The sequence below is a fragment of the Phaseolus vulgaris genome, chromosome 4 (assembly GCF_000499845.2).
Source record: "Phaseolus vulgaris cultivar G19833 chromosome 4, P. vulgaris v2.0, whole genome shotgun sequence".
NCBI classification, from domain to species: domain Eukaryota; kingdom Viridiplantae; phylum Streptophyta; class Magnoliopsida; order Fabales; family Fabaceae; genus Phaseolus; species Phaseolus vulgaris.
This window is the reverse complement of record NC_023756.2, coordinates 42,669,449-42,682,751: the sequence shown is the minus strand read 5'-3', so window position 1 is coordinate 42,682,751 and position 13,303 is coordinate 42,669,449. Positions and strand designations below refer to the sequence as shown.

Here is a 13,303-nt window from a genome sequence, read left to right as displayed (position 1 = left end):
ACAATTCATTTCACTTTTAAAATAAATATTCATATACAATCCAATCCATTACCAAGATAAGAAGAAAAGAGAACAAAAAGAGAAAAGAAAAAAAAAGTTTTTTTTAGCTTGAGCAAAAATTTGACAAAAGAAAATTGATTTTCAATGTTGTTTTTGCTTGAGAGAAAATATTTTTTCTTCGGTGAAAACAAGTCTGAAAGAGGATGAGTTATATGGTTATTTTCATTTGAGCAAAAATAGCAAGAAATCAACCTAGTGCAAAACAACACATGTTTTTATCTAAGATTAATTTAACATATACGTTATTTAACCAACAACAAATTCCATTTAATCAAACTATACAGATCACATCTCAAATATTACAAACATGATCAACAACACAGAACTCCAGATAAAACTCAAATAATGTGACCACGTCACCTTTTCATCCAGATTATTTGTTCTAAGTTTTTACAAAAAACATTAATAGCTTTACTTACCTGTAATGTCTATCTTTAAAGTAAATTTCCAAATTCAAATAGTAAAACTAGTCAAGATCTTAGATTCTAGAACATAGACTATCCAAAAGTTTTAGTATATGCTTAACGAAGTTGAGAACATCACTTTTTTCAAGTGATTCCACCAGATTGATGACAACAATAAGAAATGGAAGAATATTTTTTTTTTATAGTAAGTACACATTTATTTTGTTTTAAAAACTAAAATAGTAAGTACAAACATTAATTTGTTTTAAGTACAAATGTAACATTCAAATGTAATAAATATTTTTTAATTAAATCTCATACTATTTATAATAAAAAACCAAACTATACTATTAAATTCCTCAAATATATAACGTTAAAAGTATTCAAATGTAACATTAAAAATATAATTTATGTCATTTATTACAATAATAACTATATAAAAGGATATATTTTAGAGTATGCATCTCATATTTCTATTTTATCTTTAATAATATAAAAATAGTTTATTTTTAGTACACATATCATATTGCTATCAATTATATTTTAATTTTTTTTTCAAATACTAGAAGTAGTGTCTAACATATTACAACTCATTTATAACCAAACACTACTTTTTATTTAACTATCATTATTAATATTATTTTTTTAACATTAAAAAAAATGTAAAGTGTGTCTTTCCCCCCTCAGTTCAAATAAAAATAATAACTAGGAAATAGAATTATTTCTAAAATCATATAAAAAAATATTTACACATTACATAAGTAAATACGTACATATAAATGTATTAGTGAAAATAAAATTACTTTTTTAAAACAACTAATTAAACCATCTTTATTCTATAATAATAAAATAACATTTTTATTTAAAATAATCACCACCTATATTTTTTAATGTTATTCTTAAAAATTATATACATAACTATTTTAATATAATAAAAAATTGAATATATATATATATATATATAATATGGATCTCATTTTTAAGTAAGCTGATATCATGCTGATACTTTTCTTCCCGAGAGTTACACATTTACTTCAGTAATTTAGTCACTTTAAAAACACATTTATTTCAATTTGAATTCAAAGAAGAAAAAAAACTAAATTCAATAAAAGTATTCATTAACATTGATGATCAAACAAAACTTAAGAAAGAAATAGAACAAAATCATATGATAATTAGGGTAAAAACCAATCATGAAAGCTTTGAGTAACAGCATGAGAGAAACAAAACGTTCACACATGCAACCCTAAGAAACCTCTATATATATGAAACAAGATCGAAGCAACAAGAACACAAACACAGAAACCATGAAGTCATCATCATCATCACTACCACTCACTCTCCCTTTCCTCCTCTTTGCCATCTCTACCACCTTTGCATCTGCCTTCATGGATCCTCCTGTGATGATCCTTGACCAGAACGGTGTCCCCGTTTCTGCATCTGCAGAATACTACGTGGCGCAACTCAACGGTGGTCCAACAGGTGGTGGATTGACAACAGGCCTAGGTACCAACATAACATGTCCTCTCATTGTTCTGCAAGTTTATTACGAGGCTGTCCGTGGGCAGAAAGTGAAGTTCACCACACGAGGAACAACAAAGTCCGATGATAAGATCAGGACAGGGACACCATTGGATATTGAGTTTGTGGATAAACCTTCGTGCGCTTCATCTTCCAAGTGGGTGGTTGTTTATGACAGCAAGTACCCTGGACAATGGCTGGGAATCGGTGATGCTGCAGACCTTCCAGGGAAGAAGATCGTAGATGGAGTTTTCAAGATTGAGAAATACTCGTTTCTTGAGGGTTACAAGTTCATGTTCTGTCCCACTGCCAGAAACGTTTGTTTGAACTTTGCCAGACTTGAAGATGCAAATGGAAGGCGTCTCATCTTGGTGAATGAGACAAGCTCTCCTTACATCTTAGAAGCTGGATTTGATAAAGCTACCACCTCATCAAAACCCTTGTTCTAGATGTATAATCAACATTTACTTGTGTTAGACATTAGAGTATGATATGGGAGTTGCTTAAACCACTTTTTTTTAATTAATAAAAATATGCTTTTTGTTATTTGGATCTATAGATTGGTTCTTTCAAAGTGGAAAAACCTGTTTATGTAAGTCTTTTTTTTCTTCTTAAAAACTAATACTTATACTAATTTTTTACTAATGAATAATTTCTCATTAAATATCATTAATTCTTTTTTATGTTTTTTAAAAATAGTAATCAATAGTCAGTGTAGTATTCAGTATTCAGCACTCGGTTGTCAGTGTACCTTTCTCATTGACCGGATTAGGAAACTTGGATAGTGTTTACATTACTTATTATTGACCGTTGATTAGCTCACTAACTCTATTCCAATACTCGAACTCCATGCTATAATGTCTCATCCAATCAACCAATAATTTGATTTAAATTGTACAACAATAATTTGATTTAAATTGTTATATTTATCATTATAATGGAACTAATTAATATCTCAAATATTTGAATTCAACTACTATAAATATAAAAAAAAGTAAGGAAACATAAACTAATTTAGAGATAAAAAAAATAATTAACTATTATATTAATTAAGTTAGATACTATTTTATAAATTAAAAAATTATTAATATATAATTATAATAAAAAAATTATAAAGTAGTTTATAAATTGGTATGTAATATTACTTATTAAATTTTAAATACTAATTATTTTATATTATAAAATAATTTTTAATTATATTATTGACAAATTTAAAATAGAATTAGTAGTTAAAATCTTTTATTTAATATTATATATCAATTTATAAATTATTTATAAATTTGTATTTACAATAGAAACTACTTTAGATATTAATATTTTTTAATTTATAAAATAATTTTTAATTTAATTAATATAATAATTAAGTATTTTTTTCTAAATTAATTGATATTTAATAAAAAATATTATTTAGTCAAAGAAAAATATTTTTTTTCTATCTTTAGATTCGTGCTGTTTAAGGTTTTGTATAAATCAATAATACGAAAATTATATTGTCTTTCAATTTTATTTTATTTACTGAAATAACCTTTATCTTAATTAATAAGTATATTACTTGTATTAAAATTAAAAGAATGGCTACTTTAGGAATAAAAGACGAAAAAAAATATCACAATGCGAATATTAATTAGTCAATTTAAATATTTTCTTAACCAATTTTTTTAATCAGAAAAAAAATCAATAAATTGGGAATACTAAAATACTCGAACCCTTTAAAAAAATTAATTTTAAAAAATAAAATGTAATCGATATAAAGTAATGCATAAGAAATATTATTTATTAATGCATTTATTAATTGAACTAACGTCTTAAAAATTTGAATTAAGGGAAACGTATTTATTAATGCATTTATTAATATAATTAGTAATGAATACGTTTTTTCAAAATTTATTAATAACAAAAATAAATTTTATCTACAGTATCATTTTTAAAAATTTAAATAAAATAAACTGAATCAGTTATTTTTACCGATATATATTATTAAATTAAAAGTGATACAATAAGCAATAACTCATCAATTTGTATTCTCAAACAAATTCATTAAGGCACCTACCAAACAATTTTAGTATATATTAGACAAATAAATAAAGTAAAAAATTAAGTATAAAGTTTTTAAATTTTGGTATTATTTATCTCCTTTATCATTAAAATACACTTACACAAAAATTATTAAATAAAAAATAATAATTAATTATTATATTAATTAAGTTAGATACTATTTTAATAAATTATTGATATGTATACTAATCTCTATTTTAATAAAAAAAATTAATTTTTAAATTAATATTCAATATTAATTACAAAATTTTTAACCAATTATTAAGCTTCCTCATTCTAGCCGCGGTTCTATTTTACTTGTTTCTCACTTGCTTGCACGAAGGCTAGTGATTAATTTATAATCTATACCTATATATAAAAGGGATTTTCCTCTTAACTGTTCTTAATTTTTTTTCCTATTTTATCCTTATATTAATATTTAATTTTATTATTATATTATGGTCATTGTGTCATTTCTTATTTTCCTCTTAACTGCTCTTAATTTGTTTTTCTATTTTATCTTTACTTAATAATTTATTGTATTAATTTATTTTGGTTATTTGGACATTTTATAATTTCAAAAATTAATAAAATATTTTTTTAATTTTAAAATTTATTTTATTTATTATTATTATTATTTGACTGGAGAGTGGAGATAATGGAGAGAGTGGAGAGATTGATTAGTTACTTTTATGTTTTAAAAATCTTCTTCCCTATTAAATAAAAAAATTAATTACTCTTTACCTTCTCATTTTAATGTTATTAAGAGAAATGGTAAAGAAATAAAAAATGCGGATACACAGGTTAGTAGGAGAGTGGAGATTTGATACGTTACTTTTCTAATTTAAACTGATATTTTTTTATTAAAATTGATTTAAGAAACAGATTTTATGATTCTCCACTACACATAATCCACATGTCCTACTTTCTACTTTCTCTCTCCTATATAAGTACCTACTCCCCACTTTCTCTCTCCACTACTCTTTAACTAATTATTTTTGAAAAATAAAAAAATACTAAAGAAATAAAAAATGCAGATACACATACACGTTGTTCTCGCTAGTATAAAATAATTAATATTACTAACTGACTAAAATTTTTGTAGATAATATTAATTTATAAATTTTTATTAATAATAGAAATTATTTAATATACTAGTACTTTTTAATTTAAAAAAATGACATCCAATTTAGTGATACAGATGATAGAAAAAAAAACTTAATTAATATAATATAGTAATTAATTATTATTATTTTATTAAAATTAATTTTTATTTAATTTTTTTAATGTGATTTTAATATGTATTTATTTTTTTTTATATTTTAAAATATCAAAATTAATATATTTTAAAAATTAAAGATAAGACCAAAATCTTTTTAAAAATCCAAATTCCAAAATAGTTAGATAAACATTTCCATAACAATACAATTAATGCCATAAATAGTTTCCATAAAACCGCTATAAAAGAAGATTGAACCAACAAAACACAAACACATTCCTGACATAACCATGGAGTCTGCACTATCATCACTGAGCCTCTGCTTCCTCCTCTTAGCCTTCACCACCAACTTCCCATCAGCCTTCTCAGGTGCTCCAGAAAAAGTGACAGACACACAAGGAAGACCCATTTCCGGTGCAGGAAAATACTACATCTCACAAGTTAATGGTGGTGCAACAGGTGGTGGTGGACTATTTCTTGCTCAAACTGGCAACTCAAAATGCCAAGTTACAATTCTACAAGATTACTACGACGGCCACCGCGGTCTGGCAGTGAAACTCGGCGCCCAAGGAGCAGGGTCAGGTGGCGTCTTCACAGGAACACCATTAGATGTTGCACTTGATTTGAAGCCTTCGTGTGCTTCGTCCTCTAAGTGGGTGGTGGTGGCTGATGGTTTCAGTCAGAAATGGGTAGGTATTGGTGGTGGCAGCGACCATCCAGGAGCGGCGATCGTAACTGGAACGTTGAAGATTGAGAAGTACAATGAGGGTTATAAGTTTGTGTTCTGTGTGAGCGCCACCACTTGTTCTGACATTGGGACACTTGATGATGGTGAGACCGGAAAACGTCTCGTCTTAACCAATAACGCTCCCTTCAAAATTGCATTTGTTAGTGCTACCTGATATCGCAAACTGTTCAAACACTAGCATTGAACTCAATTTATATAATCAGATTCAGTGGTGATTTAGGTATTATTATTAATAGAAACAATAACATTAATAATATTATTATCATGATTGCTTTTATTATTAATAATATTCACAATAATATTAATACTAAAAATATTAATATTATTATAATTATCTACAAATTTAAATACATAAATAATTACCTACTAGTTTAAATCTGTACGTAACACCTGTGAATTTAATTTTGTATATAAACGGATAGATTCATAGATAATATTTGTTGATGAATATTTGTAGATAATATTTGTAGGTAAAATTAAAAAATATTAATTTTAAACTTACTTTTTATAAATTGAAAATAATGATTTTTTAAAAAAAATTTAATATATTTAAATAATTAATTGCAAATCACATTAGTATGAAAATAAGGAGTGAAGGTTAAATTGTATGAAAATTTAATATGTATAATTATAATATATTTGATCTTTATCACATTATATTACTTTTTATTTTTATCACCTAAACAATTTGTTTTTTTATATAGTTTATTTGGTATTTTCTTAAAGTATGAAAAACTATCAAGGATGATTAAAATTAAGAATTTTTTAAATCAATTTTAATTAAATTGCATTCATATAATTTTATTTAAATATATCTCTGCCTCGTTGACAATAATGGAGCGATTCGCTTATTTAAAACTAGTATATTTTAATATTAATGTGTGGATCGACAAAATAAATAAAAATTAAATGGAGTGGATAGGGTGCATAGTCCATCATGCACTCAATTCTTTGTGGAATTATTCCAAACATTTATTTGAAATCAAAGTCCATAAATTGATATTCTTCAAATTTCAATTTCATTGATAGAATCGCAAATTAATTGGTAATTATTGGTTCTTTGTGACATAAAGTTGCTTGAAATTATTGCTTGAATGCACTATGCATGTAAAATTGAAATGTCAAATACTGAGACAAATTGCAACATTCAAATATCTCTATGTGCATTTGTAGTCAAAAGTAAGGGAAAAGCTGTGAAAAGATCTTTACCACCTCTCTTTCTTCTAATTTCATAACACTATTTTATAGGAAAAAATTTTCTTTAATACCCAAAAATGAAATACATACACTTGACAAACTATTATAATTAACTCAGTGAAATTTGACTTACCTAAAAAATCTACGGACATGTTTTCTTTAATAATGTTTGTTTTGAAATTAAAGGATATTAGTAACTACCAAAGTGAAATTATTGTGATAAATACATGTATTATGTACGTAGTAATTAATAAGGTACTAGATATAGATATTTGAGAGTCGCACGATCAGTTTCAGCTTTATCAATGGATCGATTAATCTCATGTCTCGACTCCATTAGGTCGACCAATGCCATGTTTCGGCTCCATCAGCAGGTCGACCGATATAATGTCTCGACTCCATCAATAGGTCAACCGACACCACAAATTCAATTACGCTTAAATCAACAATCAAGAGTTAGATACTACACTTCTAAACACGATCCAAACTCTCTAATCTAACCCAATAAGAAAGACCCACTAAAATAATATAAATAACACATATTTCAAGAACCATGTACGTCATCATACACTCAGATTATCGAGTGTCAAATACTAAAATTGACTTGAACGTCAGAGTGTCTTCTGCAGGTACCATCCGAGTTTGAGTTACAAGAAGACTGAAAGGTGAAACGAGTAAAGGAGAGGAAGGAGCTTCCAAGAGGAATTGAAGTGCAATCCGACTGGCCAACCAAAAGAGTAGAAAAACAATTTCAAAAATCTTTACGCCCAACCGGTCGAGAACAAATGTGTTTTTAATTAGTTTATCAAAAGTCATCAACAGCAAACAACCATCCATTGATCTGCAAAATATGCTCTGAATTTGCCCATAACAAGTTTAAGTCAGCCCAATAAACTTTCAATTTCCCATGTTCTTATTCTCTTGCAAAAATCAGATTCATGCATTTTTATCTTCTTTGACTTTAACCTTCTATAAATCATATAGTATAACCAAAGTCTATTTTAAGAAATTATGCTTTATTGTCCACAACTTGTCCTGCATTGCACATTTGAATAGTTCCTGCACCCAATAGCATCCTTCTGTTTGTACAAATAAAGGTGCAAAAAATTATAAGTATAACTTGACTGTTATTTTTTTGAAGAGATTAAATACTTAGTGTACCTACCTGATTGGAGATCGGGCATGACGTTAGTTCGAGATGAGTATCCAAATTCGTACCCGAGTCTTTATTCATTACAATTAAGAAAAAACGGTCTAATCAATGAAGCTTAAAAAAAAAATATTGTTCTAGGAATAAATAGCGGTTACAGAACCTGTCTACCTAAAACCCCATTTGATCCACTATAGATTCATTATCTCATACTCTTAAACTCATAAAAAGAAAAAAATATTATCTTTTTGCTCCTACCTCAAAAAAATTTTTGCAAGTGAATCTGCCCTTGTCCCTGAGAACCAACTAAAGGCTTGACCCCGAAAAACACGCAATCCTCACCGATCTCGGAACTTGTTTTGGGTAAGAACACTGAGTAATAGGGAGAATGATGATGACACAGTAATATATAAGTATAACCTACAATGAGTAATTAATTGTTTGTGCAGAGAGTGGCAGTATCCAAAGTACGTAGTTTTTGTTTGTGAAATAATCAGCGGGCCAGTAATTGAGTACAACTTATGGTCATGAAAGGAATACGACGTCCCACATAGACTAGTTTAATATAAAATTCATTCTTTATAAACAGCTAATCCACTAATGAATTTGCCGAGCTCAGTAGCGCTAGCTTGTAACTCATGTGAGGGCAAACGGTGATGGAACAAGGCACTATGTTTGTTTGGCCTGCCCACTCCTATGCCAGGAGTCTGATCTTTGATCCTAAACTGGAGGTTGAGGTGTGTGAAGCCGCCTGTTTTAAGCATATATAAGGCTGCCTCTGCAATTATGATGGAATTTGAGCAAAATGGCTTAAGATTAAGATTCCATTGATCCAGAATGGAGGGTGCTTACGCTGCCCGCCCTTATATGGAATTTGAGCAAAAAGGCTTAGGTTCCATTTCCATTGGTCTAAGATAGAATGGAAGTGGCCATTGGTTTAAGACAGAATGGAAGGGGTAAAATGGAATTTGAGCCTCGCTTAGGTTCTCCATTGTTCAGACTGGAGCCCTGAGGCTGGTTTACACAGCAATAACCTCCGGCTCTTGACAGTGGAGGGTTAACAGGCTGGCTACATATGAACCATCACTTTTTATTTTTTTTTAGGTGCTGCACCCAATGCCATCCTTCTGTTTGTACAAAGAAAGGTGCAAAGAATAAGTACAATTTAACTGATATTTTTTCAGAGATTAAATACTAAGTAATAGGGAGAATGATGATGACACACTAATATAAGTATAATCCTACATTAACAATAAAAAGTCTGCATAAGTAGTACCTTTTTCATGCTCACTGCTTGCATAACTATTCTACATTTATAAACTTGTTAATTGCTTTGCTACATACAATTCATTCGTCTTTGTAATCCTTAACTAGATCACAGTTTTATGCCTCATTGCTGCTATTATGGTTTTATCCAGAAGACTGGTACTTAATTCCCTTCATGAAAATTTCATCCATGGTTGGATATATATGCTTAATGGTTATTGGGAAACTAATAATATTTTTAATTAAAAAATAAATTAAATATAATGTTGGTGGTGTTAACCTATCACTTTCTTTTCTAATATTTTCATTTAAATAAGTATAAGCAAATTGCCACTCTTCAATTTTGATTAACACACTCAGAAAACATAGCCTTAAGGATCATTAATGTCTTTTATTAAATATATTTTGAAAGTCAAATATCAATCAGTTACTTCTAATATAGTCAAATAAATCCACGTATGAAATTTAAATTTAAAAAAAGATATTCTCAATTTACCAATTAATTAGTTCGTAATACAACATATCTACAGTATCACATTACAATTATCATCCTTTAAATGTTATTTTAATTCAATTTATTCTTTAAGGATAAAAAAAAACATTACATTTAACAAGTTGAATTTCACGATAGACAATTTATTAATAAAACTCAACCGATAAAACATCTTAAACTCAATGAAACATAACAGTAATAACACCACAAAAGTGGTTACTTATTAAAGGTAATAACAAAACAAAATAGGTGCAAATGAGGCAAAAATTACATGAAACTTTGACTAATAATAGTAATATTGTAAGTTATCAAAAGATACATTAAGACTCACTAATTACATGAATAAGGTGAAATCTACATCTACATTAATACAAGATGATATAATTTGGAAACACCTTTGAAAAGCTATGAATCAAAAGTAACAGACCTTATGTGGATCCTTGAACCAACAGATTTGAAAAAAAATATGCTTCATATGCAACCCTAAGAGAATCTTTATAAAAGGAGGTTGAACCAGCAACACAAACATAAACCTAAACCAGCAAAACATAAACATCATTTTACATAAACCTAAACCAGGAAAACATAAACATCATGAAGGTTGCAGTATCACTCACCCTTTCCTTCTTCCTCTTTGCCTTCACCACCAACCTCCCATTAGCCTTCTCAGATGTTTCTGCAAAAGTGGTAGACTCACAAGGAAGGCCCGTTTCTTCTGCTGCCAAATACTACATTTTGCCATTTTTTTCTGGTCCAACAGGTGGTGGAGTAGCAGTAGGTAAAGCTGGCAACTCAACATGCGATGCTACTGTTCTACAAACGACTGATGAGTCTGATCGAGGGCAGGCAGTGAAATTCAGCACACGAGGAACAAGCTCAGATGCCATCTTCACAGGCCAACCTTTAGATATTGCATTTGCAGATGAGCCTCTGTGTGCTTCATCCTCCAAGTGGGTGGTGGTTTCTGATGATTTCCCTGAGGCATGGGTGGGTATTGGTGGTGCTGAAGACCATCCAGGGAAGAAGATAATGAGTGGAACGTTTAAGATTGAGAAATTTGATGAGGGTTACAAGCTTGTGTTCTGTGCCACCACCACCACCACCACTTGTTATAACATTGGGAGGCATGATGATGTTAAAGGAAGGCGTCTCGTCTTAACCAATAAACCCTTTCAGGTTTCGTTTAATCATATATGATAGTTAATGCAGCTGAGGGATTCCACAAATTGTATTAAACCTTCATAATATAACAATAGAGTAAATTATAATATAATGGTGTATGAAACTATTATTAATAATACTAAAGGAAAATATTTATTTGACATCCAAAAAATAAACAATATACCCATTCTAATAATATAATAATATTTTTAATTAAAAATTATTAAAATATTAATTTATTGGGTTGTTAAATATATATTTTTCACTATTTTCAGATCATCACTCTAATATTAATCCGATAACATTTTTTATTGTTTTACTTTTTTAGCAATGTAGATGACACTACATTCATTTCACCAACAAATATATAATTATTTTATTTTAAAATTTTGTTTATATTAATTTTTATTAAGAAAATATAATATTTATTATTTAAAGGGATTGTAAAATGCGAGTGAGAGAAATCCATTTTTTTATGCTCCTGTACTATTTTTTAGCAATTAAACGGATACTCTTGCATTATATTACCAGATTTGTTATCACATGACAATGAATGTTAATCGGGAGATGTATAGGGATATTATGTATGTTTATGTAATATAAACTGAGTGATTTGATTTTGATTATAATATTTTTATTTTTATAATAAAGAAACACATAATAAAAAAATAATGATATCTTTTATATCAATCTCATTTACTTGATATTTAAAAAAAAATTATTTTATTATAATATAATATTTTATTTTAAAAAAATGTTGTAAAATATTTTTTTAAGTATTAAAGTGTTACAGTAAACTTTATTCAAACAAAAAAGTGTTGTTACTACTTAGTTCTTCATAGGGAAGAAAGGCAGATGTTATTTCAGATTGGAGGTTGTGTTAGTAATAATATCAAGGTGTTTCACCTTCTATTGCATGTTTCTGTCTTGGTTGGTGTTATGTTTGTTTCGGTGTAATGGAGTTGGTGCTACTAACATTACATGCATGTTAATATGGAGTCTTGTTGTCTTATGCAAGGCTAAAGAAGGCTTAGGAAAGAACTATATTTATGGTGAATAAAGACATTTAACATGTTATGGAGTGCCCCTTCTTGTTTTCTCATAGTTCTTTCTCATACCTTGTGTCTTATGGAGTAGATTAAACATGGGTATTTGATTTTGGAAAATGTTGCCAGGAACATATTATATGTAGAGTGTGGTAAAGTTTGTGTTTGGCAAAGACACTCATGTCATTAGATTGTTGGAAAGTGTTATTCTTTAGGCTTTGGAGCTGTGTTATAACAATTTATATTATGTGATTGATTTATTCCTTTGTATAAGGTATGATATCGATCTTGTTCCTTTTTGTATAAGAGTTGAGATACCTATATTTTATTTTTTCATTGTTGAAAAAAAAACTCATACTTAGTTATCATTGGATTACGCATCCACCTCTTATTCCTTGTATCACAAATATTCTTGATCATAAGATTGTTAGTAAAATCCCAAATGACAATCTTATTGTTTGCTTGAGGTATCACATCTAAATTTCGTGTTTAAACCTATGTCTAAACCCTTTACTAAAGCTTATCACTACAAAAAAAAAGTTTTATTATCGTGGGCCAAAAACGGAGGTTAAGTATGAAAAACCTACACAAAATGATGATTATCGCCGGCGTTAATAAGAATTTTGAAGCTAATATACTCGACCTAAAGATATATTGGCGGGTGTGGGCGACACATGGCGAGTGTTTTTTGCGTAGGTGAAGCGTGGGCTTAGCCTACAAGGAGTTTAGAAATTTATAAAAAATTGTGAGTTTAACTCACGCTAAGCCCACACAAAATTATATTAGCATGGGTCAAACCTTCAAAATGTCCAAGTAGTTATAAAAAATTGTGAGTTTGACCCACGCTAAGCCCACACAAAATTATATTAGCGTGGACCAAGCCTTCAAAATGTCCAAGTAGAGTCAGTTTAGCTACGAGGGGCACACAATAAGCGTAGGCTAAACCTTCATGTTGGCCACAAATTAGCGTAGGCTTAACCTTCAAAATATTCAAAATATTTTTT

At 28.6% G+C, this 13,303-nt stretch overlaps 3 protein-coding genes across 3 annotated transcripts; all 3 read left to right on the top strand.

Annotated features, from left to right (window-relative positions):
• Positions 1–1,771: 1,771 nt before the first annotated feature.
• Positions 1,772–2,434, top strand: LOC137838865 (kunitz-type trypsin inhibitor-like 2 protein). The gene has a single exon (XM_068648078.1). The coding sequence runs from the start codon at positions 1,772–1,774 to the stop codon at positions 2,432–2,434; it is 663 nt and encodes a 220-aa protein (XP_068504179.1).
• Positions 2,435–5,524: 3,090 nt separating this feature from the next.
• LOC137836522 (kunitz-type trypsin inhibitor-like 2 protein) lies at positions 5,525–6,251 on the top strand. Its single transcript, XM_068645193.1, has one exon. The coding sequence runs from the start codon at positions 5,529–5,531 to the stop codon at positions 6,138–6,140; it is 612 nt and encodes a 203-aa protein (XP_068501294.1). The 5' UTR covers positions 5,525–5,528; the 3' UTR covers positions 6,141–6,251.
• Positions 6,252–10,686: 4,435 nt separating this feature from the next.
• LOC137838864 (kunitz-type trypsin inhibitor-like 1 protein) lies at positions 10,687–11,289 on the top strand. The gene has a single exon (XM_068648077.1). It carries the CDS (start codon positions 10,687–10,689, stop codon positions 11,287–11,289), a length of 603 nt encoding a protein of 200 aa, XP_068504178.1.
• The last annotated feature ends 2,014 nt before the right edge of the window (positions 11,290–13,303 follow it).